The sequence below is a fragment of the Bipolaris maydis genome (assembly GCF_028858645.1).
Source record: "Bipolaris maydis strain C4 unplaced genomic scaffold PSV08scaffold_3, whole genome shotgun sequence".
Taxonomy (NCBI): Eukaryota; Fungi; Ascomycota; class Dothideomycetes; order Pleosporales; family Pleosporaceae; genus Bipolaris; species Bipolaris maydis.
The window spans coordinates 2,460,886-2,484,150 of NW_027093859.1; the positions used below are offsets into that span (position 1 = coordinate 2,460,886).

General features: G+C 53.5%; 5 protein-coding genes across 5 annotated transcripts; 1 reads left to right on the top strand and 4 right to left on the bottom strand.

The window, feature by feature from the left end:
* Positions 1-18: 18 nt before the first annotated feature.
* On the bottom strand, positions 19-6,338 carry PSV08DRAFT_408197 (uncharacterized protein). The gene is made up of 5 exons (XM_066093797.1): positions 4,461-6,338; positions 3,232-4,407; positions 2,757-3,201; positions 2,167-2,717; positions 19-2,130 (listed from the first exon to the last, which is right to left on the bottom strand). Exons 1-5 carry the CDS (start codon positions 6,273-6,275, stop codon positions 88-90), a joined length of 6,030 nt encoding a protein of 2,009 aa, XP_065949642.1. The 5' UTR covers positions 6,276-6,338; the 3' UTR covers positions 19-87.
* A 108-nt stretch (positions 6,339-6,446) lies between these two features.
* Positions 6,447-8,869, top strand: PSV08DRAFT_218511 (uncharacterized protein). Its single transcript, XM_014222257.1, has 2 exons — positions 6,447-6,529; positions 6,587-8,869. Exons 1-2 carry the CDS (start codon positions 6,486-6,488, stop codon positions 8,532-8,534), a joined length of 1,992 nt encoding a protein of 663 aa, XP_014077732.1. The 5' UTR covers positions 6,447-6,485; the 3' UTR covers positions 8,535-8,869.
* Positions 8,870-9,168: 299 nt separating this feature from the next.
* On the bottom strand, positions 9,169-12,136 carry PSV08DRAFT_218512 (uncharacterized protein; the record flags this gene model as incomplete). The annotated part of the gene is made up of 2 exons (XM_014222258.1): positions 9,169-10,802; positions 10,851-12,136. 2 exons carry the CDS (start codon positions 12,134-12,136, stop codon positions 9,434-9,436), a joined length of 2,655 nt encoding a protein of 884 aa, XP_014077733.1. The 3' UTR covers positions 9,169-9,433.
* Positions 12,137-16,871: 4,735 nt separating this feature from the next.
* On the bottom strand, positions 16,872-18,522 carry PSV08DRAFT_386718 (uncharacterized protein; the record flags this gene model as incomplete). Its single annotated transcript, XM_014222260.2, has 3 exons — positions 16,872-17,481; positions 17,530-17,907; positions 17,960-18,522. 3 exons carry the CDS (start codon positions 18,520-18,522, stop codon positions 17,064-17,066), a joined length of 1,359 nt encoding a protein of 452 aa, XP_014077735.2. The 3' UTR covers positions 16,872-17,063.
* A 2,436-nt stretch (positions 18,523-20,958) lies between these two features.
* On the bottom strand, positions 20,959-23,260 carry PSV08DRAFT_278389 (pyridoxal phosphate-dependent transferase). Its single transcript, XM_014222262.2, has 6 exons — positions 23,032-23,260; positions 22,885-22,979; positions 21,742-22,836; positions 21,499-21,689; positions 21,208-21,434; positions 20,959-21,148 (listed from the first exon to the last, which is right to left on the bottom strand). Exons 1-6 carry the CDS (start codon positions 23,095-23,097, stop codon positions 21,014-21,016), a joined length of 1,809 nt encoding a protein of 602 aa, XP_014077737.1. The 5' UTR covers positions 23,098-23,260; the 3' UTR covers positions 20,959-21,013.
* Between the last annotated feature and the right edge of the window lie 5 nt (positions 23,261-23,265).

The window sequence follows — 23,265 nt, forward strand, 5'->3', positions numbered from 1 at the left end:
CCCAGGTTCATCACGAAGCAAAAATGTCATTGCAGATGTACATCTTCATTTTCCTATCTCAAGTCCCACGTGCATCTCGCAGTCTCATCACCCACCACCCATCTGCCTCGCTCGATCCATAACTCCCGCCTTGATCCGTTCTACAACCTCTCTCCCAAGCCACCTCAACTTGCCATCCCTCCTACAAGCCGCGAGTGCCCACTCAAACACCCCCCTCAGCACCCTCAACTCCTCCACCTTCTCACTCCCCGCAAGCCGCGCAAGCACCAGTCGCGACTCCACAACCGTAGCCCCAGGATCCAACCAAGATTTGGAATGCTGATCCAGCGGCAAAATAAGACCAGCGTCAGAGGCACTGACGAAGTTCGATAAAGACGGGAGCGTAAAGAGCCAGTGGAAGAGAAGTTGTGATGTCCGCGAAGACTGCGCATCGTTGAGTGCTACAAGCGTAGAACTAAATGCTGTAGCATACGTATCATGCGCGGAGCGCCTCCGCACATGCAGAGTTTGATTGTGTTCAAAAGCCGCCAGATGCGTTACATTGTTCAAGAAGTCGAGAGTCGTAGGCCAGTAGCTCTGGTCTGCCGTTTCCAACTTACTGATCAGGGGTAGCTCAGGTAAGAGACAAGGGGCAACAAGGTTCTTCGTCTTCGAGCCGTCGGGGAGACGGGATTTGAAGTGGATGTTGATGGGCATTGAGATTGCGCGGCCGGTGTCTACGTCGCGGACGACGAGGCAGCGGGGTTCGGCGGCTAGGACCCAGAAGTGGCGGAAGGCTTGGAGGTGGGCTTTTGAGTCTTGGACGTCTGAGGGGAAGATGGGGTAGAAGGCACAGATGAGGCTGGCAATGGCTTTGTTGCTGCGGCTGAAGGTTTGTGTGCCGCCAGCGATGAAGAGGGTGCCGAAGGCCATGTGGGCTGCGAGGTGGGAGCCGTAGGGGATGTCTGGTCCGATTCGACCGTGTAGACCGCGAAGACGACGGAAAACGTCTAGGTCACCTGTGCCGGCCATGACGGTTGCGGCTGCTAGGGCTATGAGATCCTGGCAGTTCCGGACTGTGTTCTTTGATAGCTTTGAATCGTACCGCACGGCTGGCAGCTTGTTGATTCGAATGAATTGATCCAGATATTTGATCAGGAAATCGCGTACTTGTGTATCTCCAGTACCAGCGTGTTTGAGACTGACACTCCACAACAGACCGGCAAGAATGTTGTAAAACGGCATCTGTTCGCTTCGTAGGCGTGTGATTCCCTTGAGATCAAAGGCCTCTCGGTACTCAAAGGGAAGATTTCTGATGATCCACGAATCCGATGCTTCAATGTTATCCCACATGATGAGGTGTTTGGCCAATGTGCGGAGCAGGAAAATGTCGGGGCGGACATAATCGAATTGTGGCAGTGTGTCTGGAATATCGATCTTGCGGGCTACGCTTTGGTCGTGGGTTTTCATGAAGATCAGGGCGACGGCGATGACTGCTCCTGCGGTCGCTTGGTCGAGGATATGCACGACATTCACGGGCTTGGGTGAGACAGCGACAGTCATGAGGCGCTCAACAATGCGCATATCGTGAAGACCTCGGAGATCTTTTCCCTTGCCCAGATTGATGAAGCCGAGTGCAAAGCCAGCAGACAACCTATAGGCTTCATCACGCAGAGAGTCTGGCGGTTCGGAGGGATCTGGTACCTCCACATGCTCAATCTCCGAAAGCATAACCTCACTCATACGGCGGTGCTGAGTGTTGTAATAGAGCAAGCCGATACCCATCAGACCCGTAGTCTGCGTATACGGGGACAAGTTCAGTTCTGCTGCTCCCGCTGGCAACATTCTAGTGACATGTACAGACAGCAGTCGTGTGACGAGTGTGTCCATTGTGCCCATGAACGAAGCAGCCAATCCTAGGAGTAGTCCAACCGATGTCATGGTGTGTTTGGGGGTCAGGTACTTGAACGACAACCATTTGGCAATTGTTCTCAAATGTCCATTCAAGCCTAACCCAAGCAAGAGCCCAGCATGTTTGTTAGTCAATTCAGCAGGCTTGTTGTACATGATCCACGAAGTATCAATGCCTTGGGCATCTCGCGAGATACCGAGTCCAGCTGCAGCACCTGCGTTGAAGAAAGCCCAGAAGTACTTTTCTTCAGAGTAATTTTGCCGTTCAGCTGTTACAACGTTACCCATGGGCTTCATGAGACAGGAGGTGGAGAAGCCATAGAGGGGATACTTCTCTGTTAGTAGAGGCTTCTTGCTACTAAACTTGATCATGGAGCTTCCCACAGGCAGGGAGAAGGTACGAATCATGACCCATTGCATGAGCGCCTTTTGCCCCTCGAGCATTGCAGCATCGTCTTGCCTGTTATCGGCTTTGTACTCGGCCACAGTCTGCCGCAATGGTTCCAGTAGCGTATAGGCTTCCATGAATCGTCTGTCTTCGCGGAAAATCAGTCGTGTAATGTAGTGGCGATCAACTTCGGCTGTCGACTGCATAGGCTCCATACGGTCAGCGGCCTGGCATATGGTATGGACATCGCGCGTGATGCCAGCTGCGTGAAGAGTACCACCAGACGTATTGAGATGGCTTTCGTTAAAGAAATCTCTAGTTGAGTTATGACGGAGATCAAGGTCTTCACGCTGTACAAGCTTCAAAAGTGAGCTTGACCATGTTGTAGGTGGGTTCGCCTGGCATCTTGTGATTGCTTCCATGAGCGGTGCCTTGGCAGCTTCTGGCAATGTAGCCAGCATATCAGAGTTGATTTCACATCTCTGTATCAGCTCAACGACTCGTCTAGGACTTGAAGCAGGGTCGATATCGCGGAAGAAATTATGTAGTGCCACTGTTCTGGGTGTGACACCTGCTATAATCTCATCGATATTTATGGATGAGTGTGGCGAGGCCTTAGACTTTCGAATAAGTGTCGCCAATGTGGGAAACGGAGCGTAGTGCTGGGATCCTGTGACAGTTGTGAGCCAACCCAAGATAGACGGCGGTGCATCCCACGGCTGGCCGTGCAGGCGCACTTTGCTTGAGAGCATGGACTCTTCGTAAGTCCAGTCATGGTTTGAGCCTCCATCGAGGTCAAAGAAGCTTCCTTGTCTCCAGTCCCAAGCATCCCAACGCAGCCAATAGCTAATCTGTGCTAGTATGGGTGCAAGGTTGCCAGGCTGAACGCCAGTAAAATCTTGACACAACGTGTCCAGTTTGCGCTCTTCTCGGAAGAGATGTAGAGAAACGACGATCTCAGAAAGAGATGAAATGCGGAGATCTTGCTTTTCGGAAGGGGACATCCGTCTCCAGTGGTCGCTTGTCGCTTTGCCGATTGGTGATTGAAGATATCGCCGTGCAATCTCAAGACAAGTGGGGATTGTGTCATCCTTAACCTTGACCTGCTGTGCAATTGATGGCAACTGCTCTTGCGAAGAGTTCGTTTTTGACGATGGGCTCATGGTGGTAGTTGGCATGGGGCTCAAACGCAAAGCCCAAGTCCAAGGAGATGATTCCCAGCTCCTCGCATGGGCTCTTGAAGTCTGACGACTGCACATGAGACGCCACGCAGAGTCTGCGTCGTCTATCAGTTCGTCCGGCTTGGCTTGGCTTGAAGGTCGACCCAAGCTTCTGCGTTGGATCGACTTTGAACGAGTCTTGATTTTACTCTTCTTCTCCTCGATAAAGGGAACAACAAGTGTGAACAAAGTTGCTACAAAGGCCATCCAGTCTGCTGTTGTCTTTTCAGCCCCCTCCTCTGATTGTGACTTGCGAATATGCCACCATATCTCCAGAATGAAGTCACCAGTGTAATTTGGGAGGACTGTCAACAAGACTCGGAAGAGTTCTGCTACATGTCCATCCGAAGGCGACAGATGCAGAGACATCCGGTGTCTGGAGTATTGGCTGTCGACGATATCGAGCCTTCCGCTTGCACCAGCAGGTAACAGCCGTTGTAAAGGTTGGCTGGCAGTTATGGTTCGCTTGGACCCTGCAATTGCCCTGTTCTGCCCAAGATGTAGTATTGCATAGGGGTCATGCAACTTCAAGGAACCTAAACTGAACTTCATTGGTAGATGCGTACCCCATCCCGCAGTCAACGATAGGCAAGCTTTCTGAGGATCGGTTGAAGTGAGCTGGACAACGCGCTCAACATGTCCGTCACGTAGCTTGATCAGGTCCAATGTACCCTCAAGTTCCCGGCTACTGACGAACCTAGGAACGCAGGCGTACCGGGGAGCAGCGCTGTTGGAGCCCGATTGCGTTGCTGATGCCGAAGGGGATAGCCGCTTCCGCGTTACTGCCAGTTCGCACTCAAGAGGATGCTGTAACGATGGGTGTGATATGTACATGTACAGCTTCCGTTCATGCAGTGTTGCTGAGTTAAAGGGCGCATTAAGTGTAAGCACCTCGGGCTGTGTTTCACTCTGTGTGCATGTCAGTGATGTATTTTTTCTAAATCGGTTATACGGTAACAAACCTGAGGAGCCGACGGATTTCCAAGAGCAAATAATCCACTCTTGAGATACTGAGTGACTGGGATCTCGGCAATTGCACTAACGACCAATTCCTTGTGAAGCCCATCACCAGGTCGAGGTCCCCCTTTGGCATCGGGCGGTGCAAAAAGATCGTCAAGCTCGTCGTAGTCCTCAATAGTATCAAAAGTATCCTCGTCCATGGCATCGTCAAAAGTGTCATCAATTGAGACAGCACCTAGGCTCATCCGCGACGTAACGCTCCCAGGAGTAGAAGCTCGGTTGCGTGACTGTGAAAGGCCACCAAAGCTTGTGCGATCGTGGCCTAGCGAATGTCGACTTCGCTGACTTGCATTGAAACTCGCAGAGAAGCTACCACCCAGGCTATTTCGGGATGTTGCCTTGTCCTGAAAAGCGCTCCTATCAAAGCTAGTCGAAATCTCGGCGCGGAACAACAACGAGCTCACTCGTCTTGACTCCTTGGGTTGGCGCGCAATGTCAGAATCGGGATTGAGCTGTGAAGCGAGAGCATCATCTACAGCCTGATCAGACAGACGTTCTTTAGCCGTGATCTTGAATGAGGGTGGTTGAGCCTTGCTTCGTGGGGCTCCCCCAAAGCTTTCTCTCAACCTGTCAGCGCCACGAATCGAGGGAGTCGTTGCTCCTGTGCCCGGTACAGTGGTACCGTGAGAGCTACGTCTTCGCGACTTGGTGATTGGCAGAGGGACGTGTTGTTTGCGAGAAGTGGATATAGATTTTGGCTCAAGGTAGGCCGCAGACCAAATGGTCAATACATTCGTCTCATGGTTTGCAGTTACTACTAGCAAAAGGGGCTTGTCATTCCCACTGCGATCAAAGAGAAGCTCATTTTGTGGCGATACGTATATGATGTCTTCAGCGTTATCAATGGCCTCGAGTCTTCGATTGCCAGAACCGTTGGTGGTCAACAGGCTGCTACGGAGACCTCCCGACACGACAGTTACCACCAATCCCAGCTCTGACAGCGGGTCTGTGAATGAGTACAGCCTGGGTATTGCCTCTGGGTTAACAGGCGCAGAAGGGTTGATCAAGTCGTCAAGGTACATGGTCGCGCCTGAGAGGCGAGACGTACCACGGCGTGATGTTCCAATAGAAGAGACGTTGCGGTGCTGTGGCTGTGATAGGGTCTGGGTGAAGGAGAGGTGCTGGGAGAGAAAAGACTGGTTGGTTGTGAGGAAGGAATTTACTGGGGCCGCAGGGAGCGGTGGACTGGGGGGTGGGGGGTGCAGAGGTGCCAGTTTCCTCTGGACCAGGACACCCCGAGCAGCAGGAAAGGCCTTGTCGACCTCAAAGGGGAGGTTGACGACATGGGTAGTGCCAGACAGGAAGAAGACATGGGCCTGAGACCTGAGGAAAACGACAAGGGCGCGGGAGCGGACCTCGACTGTTGCGGGTGCATTGTTGACTGGAGCCGTTGGGTCCGTAGCCGGCTGGGTGCCCTGGGTGAGGAAGCTCTGGGAATGGTGGGCGGCATTCTGGGCTGGCGTGCTCTGTGCCCTGTCTGCAAGTCCATGTGCGGGCTCATCGACGACAAACCAAGTCAGAAGTGCGTGCTTCAATGGCTCTTTTTCGACTTCAAAGTTGAACGCCTTGCGCACGAGGCCGCCGCGTGACCAGACGACATGGTGTTTGGTGGTGACCAGCTCGTCGGGCGGGCCGTCGTCAGTGTATGTGTGCCAGGCATAGTCGGCGTGGGTGCTGTCTTCGGTCAAGATGCCCTCTTGCACCAGATACGGCCAGGCGGATGGCTTGTGGACGCCGATGGAGCAGAGAGAGGCCATGGCGACACTCGTCTTGCCATATGGGCGACACCTGGGCCTGGTGCGGGGGCGGGGTGGTTCGTTGCCGGGGCCTGGTGGTGGTGATATGTCTCTTTGTTGGTGACGCGCTATGGCCGTGCCTCCAGCGCGTCTTGCCCGAAATGTTCAACCTCCGCATCACCTCCGACCTTCCTTCACTCGCTCCCACCCATACACAGCCTCTCTGTCGCCATGGAGCCCATCGTCGCCACAAAGGGCAAGCTGACGCAGCTAAGGTGATTTTGTATTACCTTCCACGTTTTGGTGCTGCCACTGACCACACCGCTGTCTAGGTATGAGCTTCGACATCGCGTCCTCACCTCGGCCGTCTACCCTGTGAGAGCTCCCAATGGCTCCACCATTGTTCTCTACGGCCACGAGACTGGCGTCGGCATTCTCTGGAGAGGCGGAAAGCGGCTCAAGCAGTCGACACCTCAACCCCAACAACCAGCCAAGCCGCCCAAGGTTAACGGCACCAGCGCCGATGCCATCATGATCATCGACTCGGACGACGACGCGCCTGCAAAAGCTGCCCCTCAACCCCCACCCAAGGCTGAGTTTGAGGTGGATGACGAGGAGCTCGATCCAGACCAGCCTTACCCGTCAGTCGTCCAGCACGTCTCGCTGTCTCTCAGTACCCAAGTCCGTCATATCGCCGTGCCCCAGATACCCCATGCGTCTGCTCTGCGCCCAGGAGACACCACACCGCCCATATTCAGCAAGAGCATTGTCTTCACCGTCGCATGCGCTGACTCTACAGTGCGCCTAATCACGCTGCCATTGAGTCCCCCTCCGAATGCGGCCAAGGCTAGTCCATTCAGTTCAACATCGCAGTTCGGTGAGGAAATTATCAAGATCCAAGGCCACCAGAGCATCCCTAGGGGTGTCACCATGACTTGGACTGCCAGGGATGAGCCTGGTGTATTAGAAGATGCAGAAGACGACATGGACATCGATGGTGAGGGAGAAACTGGTGCGACACCCAGTGGCCGACGTCGCAAGCAACAATCGCGCCCGCGCTCCCAACCGCGTGGCGAGGAAGGCTTCGACCTACTCGTAGCCTCACACTCTGCCGAACTTGGAGGCCTGCTGAGGATCTTCCGCTTTGAGCTGTCTGAGACAGCACTCAAAGTCGCGCACCCTGTTGTACCATGCAAGACGCTCACCCTGCGCAAACCCGCATCCCGAGTCGCTTTTAATACCGCTCAATATCCGAAACGTCGACACTCCCAATTGCTCATTACTGATTCCACAGGCACCGCACGGATATACGATCCATTTGCTGCGCCCAATCGCAAGCAACGAATGAGTGGCGCTTCCTCTGAACCAGGCGCTTTTGTAACTACATTGAGGTCAGCATTCGAGCCTGTAAAGAACGTTACACTTACGCCTCCGGTTCTCGCTTCACGCAAAGCCATCGTCGATGCCGCCTGGGCTTCGGATGGCCGTCATATCATTGCCCTGTTGGCAGACGGCGAATGGGGGGTTTGGGATGTTGATCGGTCTGGCCCAAATCCGCCAGCAGATCCCTCAGTCTTCTCCCTACGAGGCTATGTTGGAACATCAGAAAAAGATGCAAGTAGCAGTGGTCCATCCAGCCCGAAACGCGCCAGCCGGAACTCGTTAGCCCCCATGACACCCAACACGCGCCGCAGAAAGGAAGAAGCGCTGTTCCAAGGAACTTCGACGAGCTCGGCTGTTGTAACCCGCGGTGGCATCTCTGTCGCCACCTTGCCATCGGCCAATGGCAGCTCAGACGATTCGGTCATCATATGGTACGGCTCAGAGATTTATAGGATAGCAGACCTCGCCAAGTTCTGGGCTCGCACTGTCTCTGCTAGCAATGGCAGCTCATTGCCTGGCCCTGGTCTCCAAGTCCAAGACATTTCACTCTGTGGAGAAGCCATCACCTCCGTCTCCCAGTTTGACACTACGACACAAGCCTCACGCATGGCAGTTGCAAGAGACACCCTCATATCATTGGAACATCGCCTAGTCATCGCTGCGAGCACTAGTCAACCTCTCGGACGAGACATGAACGCCGTGTTTGCACGCGAACAACTGGAGGAGGAAACAGCCACCAGAACCGACCAGGCCCTACTTACTCACGGTGAGCTAGATCTTGGTGGTATGGACAGAATGCTCGACAGCATGGAAAGCAGCGTCACCAATGGCGCTGTGTCGAAGAACTTGACCGCAGGTGGACCCCGAAAAGTCCTTTTTGCGTCCTCTGCAGCTTAACCGCAGTACATGAATAACCCAAGACAGCATGCGACATGAAGCTCGCCACTTGTTGAACCGTTGGATACTTGAAGCCTTGTTTGTGATATCCCCAAAAAATAATCCAATTTTCTTATCACGATCAGCTCCTCTAACCTCTTACCGCGAGCATTTTCTACACTTCCCCCCTTTGTTTCTCACTCTCTCTCTCCTCTCGTCTCCAAGAAATGTCCAAACTTCAAAAGAACCTCGCGGCCTAAGGTGGAGCTCAGCGACCAGACCCATTCCTGCTGCTCAGTATAGCCCTTGCGAGATATCAACCCAAGTCTCCCCACGCCAGTCGCCGACGATGTATCGCTTGTCCTCCCTTCCTCTTGTGGGATCGCGGGGCAAAGCCTTGTTTTCGTCTGGATAGCTGGTGGGAGGCGTGCACTCCAATACCACAATTCCTCTAATCACAATCTCCTTTCTTCCTTTTTTTTCCATCCCTTTTGTCTTGCTCGCGCCGAGTCTCCTCCACTTTTTTTTTCTTTTGTACTCTAGCCGGTTGTGCGACCTCGTTAGGGGAAGTGCAATGTCGGGTGAGGACGGGTACGGTGGTAGGGATGAGGCTGTGAGGGAGATGGAAGGGGGGAAGATGGGTGATTTTGGGGGAAGAAATATAGTGCGACATTTTTCGTCTTTCTAGGTTCAAATCGTGATGTCGTGAATAGAGCGAGGTACGCGCTTGTACAAGTTGACGGGTTGGTCATGTGTTTTATCCCTGAGATATTTGCAGGTGAAAGAGGCTGGCTATATTATATCTACGGAATGGAAAATAGTGGTGGTATAGAAGATTTAAATTTATGAGACAAAACGAAAGAAACGGTTCTTGTACTTGACAAACGCAGCAATTAAGAAACCTCTCTGGCAACATGCGACTACACATCTTCAATTACCTTCCCAACAAACCCTTCCAGCCCAGCCATGCCCTTTGCACCCTTCTCATTCCCACCAGACAGCCCCGGCCCGCCACCCGGCATAACAAGCACTCTAGCGCCCACCTCTACAAACTCGCGCGAAGCAATAAACTGGAACGTGACAATGACACTCGGAGGCTCACTCTCAGCAGCATGCAGCTGATTGTCCACCTCACTATCAAACCCAAACCCAAACCCATCTTCGTCATCATCCACAGCGTTCCGATCTACACCACTTGGCTGCGCAGCAGGGGGCTCAGCAGCCACAGAAACGACTTTGGACGACGCCCTGACACTAGCGATATACACGATAACCGCGCTTCCGACACCCAGGTCCTTGACACCTTGTGCTTGCTTTTCTTCAAATCGGACTCGGATGACTTTATGCGCCTTGGGCTCGCGAGCTACAAGTACCATGCCTTTTCTGATACGGTTGATGGACGTGCTCACCATGGGCGAATCCACGGGCATGATGCCCATAGTGCCTACCTGGCCGGCAAGCAGCGTCCGCACTGGCAGTCGAAGATTGCGGAGTGATGTAATGCGGACGCGGCGCCACTCGCTGTCACTCTCACGCAGGGACGCGTTTTTGAACTTTGTGGTGAGGGCACCTGGAAAGGATCGGGATTGCGTTATCAGGGGCTTACGGCTCGGTCGCGCGCTGCCGCTGTCGCTGTCGTCAGAACTGACGTCGGCAGGGTATGGACCCAGTAGTAATTCGTCTCCGATTGACAATGAGCCGTAGCGGATGTAGCCACCGATGATGGCACATTGCTCATCCGGGGCATTCGTACCCACGCTGTAGACATCCTCGATGTAGAAGAGCGGCGATGGTGACTCAGGCGGTGGCTGCTCTGGTTGTTTGGGCATAGGAAGCTTGCGCAGGAACGCATGCAGTTTCTGTATTCCTGTTCCTTTGACTGCACTGGTGAGCACTACAGGTACTGCTGCGAGAGGAGAGTCTTCCAGCAGGCAAAGTGTCTTTTCCGTTTCCTCAAGATCGGCTGCTTCAACTGTATGCAGATCAGCTTCCAGCACTGCTGTCGAAGAGTCAGTGATGAGACAGGGCTTCCTGTTGTTCTCTCTCAGAGCCGAAAAGAGTTTGACTAAAGTACTTTTGAGCCCGTTCTTGGTAGCAAGATCATACTTGGTGATGACGATCACAAGAGGTAGCTCTAGAGCAAGACACAGTTCCAGGTGTGCATGGGAAAGGTCAAGATCTGCCGCAGCTGGTCCAAGCAATTCTTCTGACGTAGGCGATGCCCCGAGCTTGCCAGAGGAGTCTTCTGTATTATCTGCAGGAACGCATAGAAGCGTCCAATGTGGTTGCCTGTACCATGTCAGCGCTACTCAAAATACGAAAATAGAGCAAACCAACCAGCCAACAATTCCACGAACAGTGGTACGTCTGAATCGGGGATGACCGGCAGAATCAGAGAGAAACACAAGTCTGCCGCTTTCTACAGACTCGACTGCGGCATGAATATCTATCCAGGACGATACATCTCCAGACCCGTAGCTGATGACTTGCGTGTGATCGTCCGCGTCACGGTATCCTATCAACTCTTGGGTAACAGAGCTGGTCATGCCTGATGCAATCTCATGTCTATGCTTGAGTAAACTGAGACGACTTTTGCCACGGCCATTATCCAGTGTGGCGGTAGAAAGCGTTCCAAGGAGAGTGGATTTCCCAGACATAGTGGCCCCGGTAACTGACACCCGCATCTGCTCACTGGTAGCCTGTGGCGCCTTGGCTAAAGCTGCGTTGCTGTCTGCTGCATTTGACGTATTCTCATAAGCACCGTCACGATCCTTCCTTGTGTGGTCCACCAGATGCTGTTCTGGGCGCACTAGAGCCTCGGCGACCAATAGCCGTGATCTTTGTAATCTTTGCTGTGCAGTGCCTGCATCTTCAACCCATTCACACTCGCCGACCGGGACTCTACGCAAGACTTCTACCCCACAGCCCAAACTCGCAGCCATGGCACGCAAGTTGTTCAGACTCTCTTCCATCTCATCCTCTGCCAAACCAACAATACTTCCGTCATCAGCGACACCAATCTCGTAGAGCGCACCCTTGCTCTCCTCAAGCCCAGGGAGAAGCCGTTGTGGCATTTCAGGGGCAGAGAGGCGTGCATCGTCCGGGAAATGGGGAAGTACAGAAGCTGTGGATGAGGATATGTGATAAGGACATGATTGTTGCAACCGCCATAAAAGCTGCGTTGTCAGCTGCTCAAGACGATGCTGCTTTGACTGCGTAGAAGCCAACGGTGGGGGAGTATTTTGAACGAGGCCAGACTCCGATACGCTACGACCCACCGCTCCTGGTATAGGAATGTCACTTCGGCGCGTAGACCCAGACATATGCCGGCCATTGGTGGTTCGAGTGAACGAACGTCTCCGCCTCAGAAGTAGATGTAGCTTATATTCCGTGGGACCATCCTGAGGCTCTGCCTCTAACCTAGTAATATTTGTATAGTCTACCGCATTGGCTAGAAAATCTCCGTGTGGTCCCTGATGCTCGCCATCGCCGCTGGTTCTCGAAAGAGGAGACTTTGTCTTTTGGTAGGTATTCGATGGTTCCGTCAGGTCGCCAACTGAAGTTGCCGCCCATGGCGATGAAACGCGGGGCGGGTCGGGGTCGAAAGTGAATATAGAAGCCATGTTGTTGGTATTGTAGTTGGGCGCAAATTTGGAAACGTCCAACTTTCTCTGTATTAGTTGGAGGATGATCTCAAACGTTCCAAACTTGTCAGATGGTGGGTTAAGGCGTTCTTTTAGCAGAGACGGTGTGTAAACGTGGTAACGATCGCGAGTTAGTATGTAAGAAGTGCGTCCGGAATAATTGCGATAAAAGAGGAAGCATTTTGACGGGTGTACAGCACAAGTAATGGGTGAGACTTCGTCAAACGATAGCTAGAAACAGCTCGTTGGAGAGCCGCGTGAAGATGCCAATGAGGCGATCACAGACTGAAGGAAGACATTTGTATATTCGATTCAGCAAAATGGTGAAGCAGGTGACGGCAAGCGATATGGTGGTATGAGACAGTCACCAAAGGTTACAAGTATCAACTTGTCGTGGTGTTAGCCAATGGTCCGAGCTCGGGGCTGCGGGGAGTCACCGTTCAGTGGGGCAAGCCATCATCCATCGTTGCTAGGCTCCCGTGTGAGTCGTGACAAGACGCAACGCCCTTCTATCGCCCTTTGGCTGCGCATCTGAGTGCTCAAATCTTTACGAAATCCGTGGTCACTTGTTATGAGCTGGTTCGATGAGTATGCCGTGTTCATCATCTCTCAAGGTAAAAGGGCTGCTAAAGCATTCACATCCCCCGTAGTTGTCGGATTCAAGCGCCTTTCTACCTTCTTTTACCTTGAGTGTCATCTGTGACTATTGTAGGAACATCAGGTCTGGTTATACAGTAGAGTCGAGTCAACCAGTGACTCCTCCCTAGATCTCGCTGGAGTTGCGTAGCATTGCGGCGCAGTAGACGATGTTATTGCACTCGGGGTCCCAGATCTTGCCTGACTTCTATACCCGTCACAGCGGGTTCTTGACCGGAAAACCGGCAAGTCAATGATGCTCCAGACCGTCGTCGTTGTGGACACTCTGTAATACCCCAGGGGACAAAACAGGCCGAAGCAGAAGTATGGGCACGCATTGGCCACTCATGTCTACTTTTGAGCCTCGGTGGCACTAATATGCATCAGCATCACTGCAGGTGCCGAAGAAACACCAGTTCTAGTATATGACTCCAGGGGCTGGCGCAGTACTTGTTTAGTAAACAGAGACCAAATGACTTGGTAGGCAGGCATTGATTGGCTGTGAAGTTGTCTCTTTTCTGCATGAAGCAGGTGTTGCGGCATAGTCAAGTCGGCGCTGTTTCACTGAGATTTTCCTTCGTACTCATATGTGTCCCTGTTGGTAGTAGTATGCTCTGAAGCTGCCAGCCATGAGCACAAGACTGAGACATGCTGACTGCATAGCACAGCACATAGAAATGGAAGATGCCGATGCTGCCGCAACCACATTCAAGTCGCAGCCGGCAGTAGTAGTGGCCAAAGAGGCAGCGACTAGCATACCGCTTTCGGCCGTATCGTACCCTGTTACGTCTATAATTGCGGGTCTCCTAGGTCGCACTGCAGTAGCAGGCAGTCTCTTGCAACCATCGACTGCTTGCAGCCGCTTCGTCTCACAGTCAACCATCTCCACGCGAAGACGGCTTCCCTGCAAGCGCCCTGACCGTTTATAGGCAGCGAACGGCAACGGATATTAGCCGGCTTTCTCGAAGGTAGCACGGCAGCCTGTCTGAAGCGGCATAGCCAACAACCGAGTAAGTATTTGCAAGCTAAATCCATGGTTCTGGGGTCTGGTGTATCCAGGGAACATGCAGGTAAGCCTCGTGCGGCGCCCACGAGGTCACCACATGGGTTGTATACTCGGGCCATTGCTCCCTCGCGCGATGGGTTACCACGCGAGCGAGTATGCAAGTCAGTTGCTGGCGATTCAATCGCCGTCATGGTCTGGCTGCAGTGACCGTTTCAAGTCTCTGCCAGGGAACGGGTCGCCTATCATGAGCTTCACAGGCCTTTCTACCCTAGTGTATATCACCTGCGGTGCGGAGTCCCAGAGATGCACATCCAGTTCGGTTCTGGAGAGGTTCCCGGCGCCTTTTGCGCGTCTGGATCACCTTGTCAAGGCGCTTAACACGAGATGAGGCTGGTCCCCCGCCTGTCCCGACTGCCCCCTAGGATAAACTTAACGCACGCATGCACGTACTTACTTACTGTGATGTCGCCGCTTGGTCGAGATCGTATGATACAGACGTAGCGAATGTCCATCACTTCTTGGCCGCACCATTTTGCATTTTCTTTCGTATCAGGTCGAACAATCAAGGCCATGGTAATGTGGGGCCTCTTTCAGGCAACCGACCATACTACTCTAAGTAGACCATACGACTCAGACGTTTTGAGATGGGCCAAGTCGACAAGGGCTGCAACTGTGCCGTCGGCGCTTGCACCCTGACACGGTGAATAGTCCGGCGACGAGAAAAAAACTCCCCACGGACAATTGTTTTGCGCCATTCGCTGGGTGTGGGCAAGAGAGGAAAAAAAGTGGGCAGTCCGATATCTGGGTCGCGGCACTCTCGGTCTCCGCACAACGGCGGAGCTTGGTCGCAATATTACTAGGGCCCCCTTCTCTCGATCTTGTCAATCACATGCTGTATTTTAACGTCATAGCCGGCTACCGGATAATGTCCGGTCATTCTACCGCGCTGGTGCAACCCGCCAGAGGCCTCGTGTCCAAGTGTGGGAACTCTTTCTTCGCCTAACGATACATGTCGTCTGTCGGGTCACCAGCTCTCTTTACGCCACGTCTGTCTCTCTCTCCTTCTCTGTCGTATCCCTGCGGGAACTTGGGTCGAGGGATCAAGTGACTGTCATCCTTCCCGCGCAGCCGCTCCCCCGCCGGCTTGACCCTTGCAACGCTTCTCGCCTTAAAGTCCACACGTCAGCAGAGGACTCGGGTCAGCATGTCGCGGTGGGGCGAGAGTGGGTGGGAAACAGCCAAGGCCCTTCTCCCTCGGCGCGTCTGTTCAATATCAAGCCCGAACCAGCTGGACCGGGATCCCGAGTGGTTAACAATCGGAAGCTACTATTGCGCGCAGCACTCAAGCGCGCATAACCAAGGGGTGGATTCCGAGGCTCTGGTTCCGATGGAGGCCCTGAGAATCTGCAGGGTAGCCGTCCGGTTTGCTGCGCGTGAGAGATGAAGTCTTGCGCCAGTCGAGATAGCTGCGGTCCGCTCCTGGATGTAGTGCTGCGGTCCGCCCTCGTAACCTCGCCTGATGGCCAATGAGCGCCGCTACAGCAACCATATCTGTTCGCAGATTCCTATTCGAGTTTCAACCGCGAGGCGCTGTCTTCAGCTGCAGTGACAGTCTTGGCAGCATGCACGCTGAAGCTTCAATCACCTTCTCGACGCAATTGGCGTCGAGCGACGCTGAACTGCATACCACTCAAGCTGTCTGTCAGACCGGAAATGCCCGCATCACCGGTGCTACCCACCTATGCATGCATCTGTCTACGCCATGCTGCGGTAGATTTGGTGTTGCAATTGCCAGCCCGCAACCCCCGATAGCCACCCACCCAACGCGGCTAACGGCTTCCGAGACAAGGACGACGTTCAAGGCAGTTAGTCCCAACTATTGTCCCGCTGCCCGGTGACGAACAGGGCGACGACCAGCCCAGGGAATTTTGCATACCGTACGTATGTACTTACATACAACCAACGGATGGCAGCACTGCAGAGATGCTCATGTCCCAACGGCATGGTTCACTGGCGCACGTTAGTCGCGCATGTCATGGTTGCTGACTCTGGGAGGCTCCGGATACAGTCAGAAGAAAAAACGTGCCGCGTCTGATTGGAACCCTCGCCGTCATCGCTTCACGGCTGGCCGCTCACCTGGGCGGTGGATGCCATGCTCCTGTACGAGGCCTCTCCCGCCCTCAAGTCGTGGCGACAACGGCCCGCTCGTCTGATCGTTACTCGAATCTGACAGAGGGACCGTGCGGCCTTTTAGTCGACAGCCTCGCCCGCCTGGCCTTGGCTAATGTAATGCAGTGTGAAAACGAGTCTGGAATTGTTGGTGCGCATGCCCTTGAAATTACGTCCAAGCGATTTCGCGCCTTTGGAGTCTATTCGACGGCATTTCAGTCGCTGAATAAGTCTCTACCTCGGCATTGCCTAAATTTTTGCTATGTCGGTTTAGCGTCCATGGTGCGTTTTTTTGCACAAGCTCCCTTTGCGGACCCTGGGTTGAGATGGTAGACCGTGTCAGCAGCGTAGATGTGTTCTTTTACGAACCAAATAGCCGGGTTGGTCCATGGGGGGCAGGGGAAGAATCCCCAAGCAGCAAGTGTTCCGTGTTCCTGCTTTGCTGGTTCCTGCAAAAATCCTCCCGCTGCGATCTCTGAACGGACATGCGGCCACCACTCTGCTTCCCCGAGGGCCGTATTCCCCGCCACGCGATGCCAGGAATTTGACCAAACTTAGTGCTTGAGTGAGCCATTGTGCGAGAGAATGTGGACATTCTAGGCTCGACACATCCTTTGTCCCCTTGTCCCCAATTGCGTCCCCTCCAAATTCCACGTACATGATATGATAAGAACCAAAAATATGATGATAAACTGTGAGTTACAAGAAACATAAACCCGTATGCATTGCTGGCCGCTGAACGCTTGATATATAACGCCTGGTGATGCTCCTGTTAGACCAATAAATCCCCTCCCACAACCCGAGGATGCACAATGAGAAAAACCGCATGCGCAAGGCTGGAATTGCAGTTTACAAGGCCCAATGCCTTGTCTTCCCGAGTGCCTCTCACTCAGCCAGCTGGCTTATTCACAGAACGACGGGAGCTTCCCTCGCACGCTAGCGTACTGACACACATCTCCGCTTCGAGACATTGATAATCCGTGTCCCGGTATCTGATAATGTCGGGATTGCGCCGACTATGTTTGCGCCTCACGGCCGCTTGCAGCAAGCTGAAAATACCTAGACAAATCGAAGGTTGAGACAAAGATTCCCCGTCTATCCGGTTGCTTCTGATGGCCTGCGTGGCTTGCATTTGTCATGCGCCATGTGTCCGTTTCTTGCAGTAGTGCGGGTAAACTCAGCCCCGCATCGGGGGCAGGTGCTCTTAGAGGCAGTTCCGGACTTTTCTCGCTGGTGCCGCAGCAGATTACTGAATGTGGAAAATTGTCGTCCATTGCATCCATGCTCCCAGCATTGAGGTTTCGGTCGTGAGTTGATGACTCGCGGCATTACTGGGTTGCCTTGCGTGCTTGGCGACGAAGAGAGTGCAGGGACTGACGCACTGGAAACTGGAGCGCTCGATGGTGAGTCATAGGCTGCGTATGTAGCAGGCGTTGTGTTGTTTGGTGGATACATAGTCGGTAATGGATGATAGTCACTGACGGCATAGGAGCTGGGAGGGTAAAGCTGTGGTCTATCTGCTGTTAGTGAAAAGCGAACTTGATGCGCTCGACAAACTTACGGTGGGTAGGCACTGCCCCCCAGCGGCTGATTGGGGATGGTACTATGGGACGTGGAGTAAGTGTAGGCGTGCGTGGTGTTACCCAAAGAGGCTGTGTTGGCTCGCATGTGATCCGATGAGTGTTGCTCATATGGGCTTCGCGGAAGTGAAGGGTGTTGAGGTGGGTAGGGCGGTTGGACTGCGTGTTGTTCGTTTCTTCTTTGTTGACTTTCATTTGGGGTTGGACTGGAAGAGTAAGGTGGGCCATATGGACCTGGCGCCGAAGCCCTTGGTTCTCCATAGGGCTGGGGCGGCGGGTAGCCAGGCGCGTAAGACGTTTGGGAAGAACCGTAATGGCCCATACCATATTGCGAAGAAGGCATCATGAAGCCCAAGGTGCTGTGTACATGAGATGCTGTTCAATCACAACAGTCGGCAGGGTCTCTCGTACCTCATATCTTGTGACTCGAGGATTGGCTCGTGTGGCTGCTCAAAGTCTGCCAGTGATTGAAGTTGGAGGGATTGGCCGATAGATGTAGACAACGACGGCGACGTGGGGTTTTGTTGACTTTGTGTTGGCAGAATATGATCAGTCTGGACTATCTGGTTGCTAGCAGTAGGCACAACTGTCGAGTCTGAGCCTGGATGAGATTCGTGGAGAGAGAAGTGTGCGGTTTGCGCGCTCGCGGAGTCCAAGAATCGATCCTGGGCAGGGGAAGTTGGCTGAGAAGAGCGATTGTGTGAGGTGTCGTCGAGAATGTGTGAGGTATTCCAGGCTAGCGAAGGTGGGTGCGAACCGGGCGTCTGATAATCAATGGGATTGTGGCGGGGCGTTGGCAAGGTTGCGGCACGGCACGAATAAGGCCCCCTTATTTGTGGAATTTCTGGTGGCTGAACAGACAAATGCTGCTTGGCACGGTCCCTAAGTCTTCGTGAGATGGTCGTCGTCTTGGGTTGATGTGGGTTGGAAGACCAATGGGTCATGTTCAACAGCGGACAGGCACCATTGGACATGAAGGGGAGCAGAAGGGGGTAAGACGTACGGTCTGGTGCGTGGACAGGCCCCGTCGTGTGGGATTATACGAGCCTTATGGGCAATCTACACCAAGGCAGAATTACCATTGAAACCCTGATGTTGGAACATGGGCGAGTGGTGTGCTTTGTTGCATGGGGGACGCCTGGAAATACAGGAACACGGTATCTGAGCTTCATGACCCAACAGAGGCAGAGCGCTTTTCCCGGCTTTGCGGCTGGGGGACTGATTGGAGCCTCGAAGGATGCGCAGCCCGGTCTTTGACAGTGCTAGCCCTCCGGCCGTTGACTAGCCACAGAACACGCACCCGCAATACCTGGTGTAGGCCGGGGTGTCCACACATCAGTAAGTATTGCGCGATTGTCTCAAGTGGGGTGATGGCAGGCATGCTTGCCCTGCTCAGTGAGGACTAGATTGTGGTCATGATCCAGAGCGTCAACCTGTTTTCGACGGCCATTCGCTGAGAGGAGCCGGATGGCCACCCCCCACTGGGGACGACTGGCATGTGTGTGTACGGCACTGGGAGGGGAAGTTATGCGAGCACTGACGAACGCACTGAGGTGCCATGTCGAAGGTTGGTGGCGTTTGTGGTTTCCCGCTCGAGACGAAGAGCCAAACCGCGTCGAGTCTGGCCCTTCTGGACGGCGCGGCCTGTCCAATCTCTCTGCGCCAGGCCAGGGTGGGCCGGACGTGTAAGTACAAGGCGGAAAGTAGCTGTGGACGAGTGATTTCGGCATAGACGGCCTGGACAGGAACATGGCGGGCGTGTGAGGACAGAGCTGGTGCCGTCGAGGCCTTGGAATACGGGGGTCTGGCACCGCCACAAAGGGCGCCTGTTGCCTATCCTCAGCGTGGCCCCCCAGGCGGCGAGTGTTTGCGCGCAGAGGGTTTCTATGTTTGGCTCGCTACTAGAGTAAGTACAACTATGGGCCGAGGGCGTGCGTCGCCCAAGCGGCCCGTTGTTATTCGGAAGCGGTGCCGTTGCTAGCATCGGCAGGCGGTCGGCACGCCTTCGGGCATATGACTGTTCCCAGTACATGGGAATCGATGTATCCAGGGCAGCCTGCGGTCCCTTCCACCCACCATGGCCGGATGCGTCGATGTTGGGCTGCACTGCAAATGCCCTGTTTCGCATGCTTGGGGTCCATCGTCTTCTGGCGACCCCACCGCACCCAGCTGAGGCCCGTGGCCTGACGTCGCCAGGGCGCCTGGGCGTGGCATGTGTATGTGTAAGTGTGCATATGTGTGTATGAGCATGTGGGTCCGCGGTGGGTGGGTGCATGTGTGCGTGTGGGTAGTGGACTGTAGTGGTGGTTACATGTTCGAAGACGCATCGCCGGCTGTGCCTCTGCGACGACATGGACAGTCGCAACGGCAGCCGCGCGGAGACTGCCGGGCGGCACCAATGCAAATGGCCATGGCAACGCCAGTGCCAAGACACGCTACATGTCCGTGGCGCGCCTCTTGTGGCCGTGATGACCCCCAGACACAACCACCACCACCACCACGTCAAGCCCGCCACCAGCGTCGACGCCGCAGAACAGCGGGGCCAGTGCGCCAGGCCTGACTTGGACGACGACGACTCGAGCCGAGATGGCCATGAGTCGGACCACAGCAGCGGCCTCAATTTACACCGATCTCCAGGCGTCCCAGGTTCCCAGTGCGGGTAAGTAGTACACACGACGACTGTACGATAGGCGCGCTCCTTTGCCCCGGCCTCCATGGCCCATTCATCTCGTCTGCTTATGTATGGACCACCATGCCCAAGTCGCTGCTCCATTGCAACCGAGCCCACCACCACATGCCATCACCGTGACGAGTGCATGAGCGCCACGCTACCCACTTGCACCCATACATACTGCTTATTGACAACCAGCCTCACCGACAACAAGGCGCGCTGCACAGTCGACAGTATCATTACCGTGTTACATCATGTTCTGCCGGTCCTAGTGCCATGCGGCTGCCGAAGAAATCATCGGTCTCATGGCAGCTGAGACGGCCCAACTGCGTATCTGACACTTCGCAAGTAGTCCCACGATAAGGCATCCAGCCGTTATTACAAATGAACGCCGAACCCCCACTCTTGTACCGACACGTTCAGTCCGTCCCCGCAGATGTCTTGCATAGCGTTACTTGCTGCCAGGAAAAATGCATCCGACTCAGACATTCATCGAGTTTTAGTTTTCCGCGCCAATGTCTCCGCAGACCATCTCTTTCCAGCTTCATACCAACTATGTAGAGAGCTAGTATCCATCTCACAAAGCCATACCCCACCCATGATAGACCCCGTATGCACAAGAACACAACAACTCAATCTCCCTTTCCGCCTCCTCCTTCCACCTTTGGATAAACAAGGAAAACAAAGACCGAGTACAAGCTAGACTCATCGCCAGTCATTCTACCAATCAAAACACCACAAAAAACTACAAAGTTTGATTGGATATCTACCCGTCACTTACCATGACTAGCAATCTACTGTTTTGTCTCTCCAGCTGCCTGCGCCGGCAAAGCTGCCAGCGCCCTCTTGAACGTATCCACCAACTTACTCGTTTCCTCCAATCCCACACTGAAACGAATAAGATCTGTTTCCACACCCCATTTGGCACACTATGGCAAGCTTGTTAGCGACACATCTGACACACTTCACTGAAATTCGGAACACTTACCCAATCCAACTCTCCATAGTGTGCAAGAATCACATATGGCGAGCTGAGCGTAAAGTTTGTGCCCAGGCTGGGTCCCTTGACAGTGTCGAGATTGTCGAAAAAGGCAATGGCGTCGGCTCTGGTGTGGAATATTGCAGAGAGCAAACCGCCATAGCCGCCAGTGGGATTGCGGCATCTATCGTAGTAACGGCGCGAAGGCGAGATTTTGGGATAGTTTACTTGTTTGACTATGTTGCTTGACGTTAGAGCGACTCGTATGAAACACAGTCAGTCGAACAGGCCAAAACTTACCACGCGGATGCGAGCTCAGCACGTCACAAATTGCCTCTGCATTGGCATTGATACGGTCGATTCTCGAGACGAAATCTCGGCTGTTGCGCTCGAGGAAAATGCTGTCTTCGGCCCAGTGGTTGTCTTCGTAGTCCTCTTCCCAGGTGCGTTTGAGGAGAGAGTAGTCTTTCGCTTTTGGGTTGAGTACAAGGCTGTGACATGTCAGTTGATATTCGTTGCAAACAGGAGTTTGTCTGTACTAACCCTCCACCCATGACATTACAGTCCCCACTGAAGACTTTAGTCAAACTACTGACTACAACGTCTGCGAACTGCAACACATTGACATTGATGAAGTTTCCAATTGTCTCATCTACAACGACGCAAAAATCATACTTGTCGGCTAACTTGCGTATCCGCTCAAGATCAGGCGACGTCAAAAGAGGATTTCCGGGAAACTCTGTGAACAGAGCTAGAAACCTCTCGCCGCCCTCCAATCGCCGTTCCAGATCGTCTAGTTCTTCTGAGGAGCCAAAGCCGTAGAATTGAGAGCCCGGGCCAAACTTTTCAGTAATCTTGAGTGTGTCGATGTAAGGAAATCCGTACACAATGGCTTTTCTCGAGCCTTTTGCCCTTAGTAGGTTTCGATGAGAGTTGAAGATTGCGCTCATTCCGGTCGGATACAGATAGACATCGTCTTCTGAAAAATCTGCAACTGGTCTAGTCCTTGCAGCATCTTGGTCCAGACTCATCGCCTCGGCCAGTTCGACATCTGCGGTAAGGGAACCCGCAATACGTCTTCGAACTGCCAGCTTGGCTTTCTTGGTCTTGGAGAGGTCCAGGTTGCGTCCGAATCTCTCTTCTACAAACAGAGTTGGATCCTGCACTTCTCCGCTGCCGTTTACAGAATCAGTCGAAGGAGCGAGGTCGACTGACGTGTTCTTCTGGTACCGCCGGGGACCTTTGGGTGCCCTCAGTGGCTCGTTGAGCGTTGAAGCTTCTACTAGGGTACCTTCTCTGAATAACTGGGCGCAGAACTCTGCTCTCCGGCTCGATACACCGTCACCAGAATGCTGCCAAAAAGCCTTTGCTGTGCTGAAGCGATCCTTCGGAAAGAGCACAGCAGATACTTTAGGAGATATGACGTCGAATTCTTTTGATCTTGCCTTCTCACCCGTTGGTAAGAAGTCGAGAATCCGGACTTGCGATGCATCCAGATCAGGCACTTGTCGAAAAATGAACTCCTGGCATCTCGATGCGGTGGAATGTGTGGGAAACAACATGGCACTCTCATCTTCACGTCCGTGTTTCTGGGCAATTGCAGCCGCAAATGCTTGTATGCTTTTGTGAATGAAGAATCTGTCTGCGGTCAGTGATATGGTTGCTGTGTGCCTCGCCACCACCTACCTCGGATATCCCGTCTTCAACTTGCTGAGAACCCATTCTTCACCTTCCTCATAGCCTACATTTGCCCGCCATGTTGGTAGCGAAACACTCACTGCCTATCACGTGTTAGATCAAAGAGCAGCGTTGGGTAACGAAAGGTACACGCACGTGCTCGGTTGCCGGCGGGAGACTCTCGCCGATTTCGACGTCGTTTTCGAGTAACATCGGCGACATTTTTGAGTGTGTCAAGAACAAGGAGAGAGTTGTGTAAAACTCGACGACGGAAGGCAAATCAGATATGTATGGGGCAATGAGTCCAGTCACCCAAGAGATTATACCAAAAGCCGGCTAGCTCCGACTTCGGCACTTGGAAAATAAGGTTATCGATAATGCAAACAGTCA

Bases quoted from the DNA above. Each gene is read 5' to 3' on its own strand.
- PSV08DRAFT_408197 (XM_066093797.1), bottom strand. From the start codon at position 6,275: ATGGCCTCTCTCTGCTCCATCGGCGTCCACAAGCCATCCGCCTGGCCG. The intron at 3,202-3,231 runs GTCGTTTCTCTA...TTCCGAGAAGAG, and splicing joins TTTCATCTCTTTCTGAGATC to CGCAAACTGGACACGTTGTG. The intron at 2,718-2,756 runs GTGAAATCAACT...CATTGCCAGAAG, and splicing joins CGTTGAGCTGATACAGAGAT to CTGCCAAGGCACCGCTCATG.
- PSV08DRAFT_218511 (XM_014222257.1), top strand. From the start codon at position 6,486: ATGGAGCCCATCGTCGCCACAAAGGGCAAGCTGACGCAGCTAAG. The intron at 6,530-6,586 runs GTGATTTTGTAT...ACCGCTGTCTAG, and splicing joins GGCAAGCTGACGCAGCTAAG to GTATGAGCTTCGACATCGCG.
- PSV08DRAFT_278389 (XM_014222262.2), bottom strand. From the start codon at position 23,097: ATGTCGCCGATGTTACTCGAAAACGACGTCGAAATCGGCGAGAGTCTC. The intron at 22,980-23,031 runs GTGCGTGTACCT...AACACGTGATAG, and splicing joins TCCCGCCGGCAACCGAGCAC to GCAGTGAGTGTTTCGCTACC. The intron at 22,837-22,884 runs GTAGGTGGTGGC...GACCGCAGACAG, and splicing joins TTGAAGACGGGATATCCGAG to ATTCTTCATTCACAAAAGCA.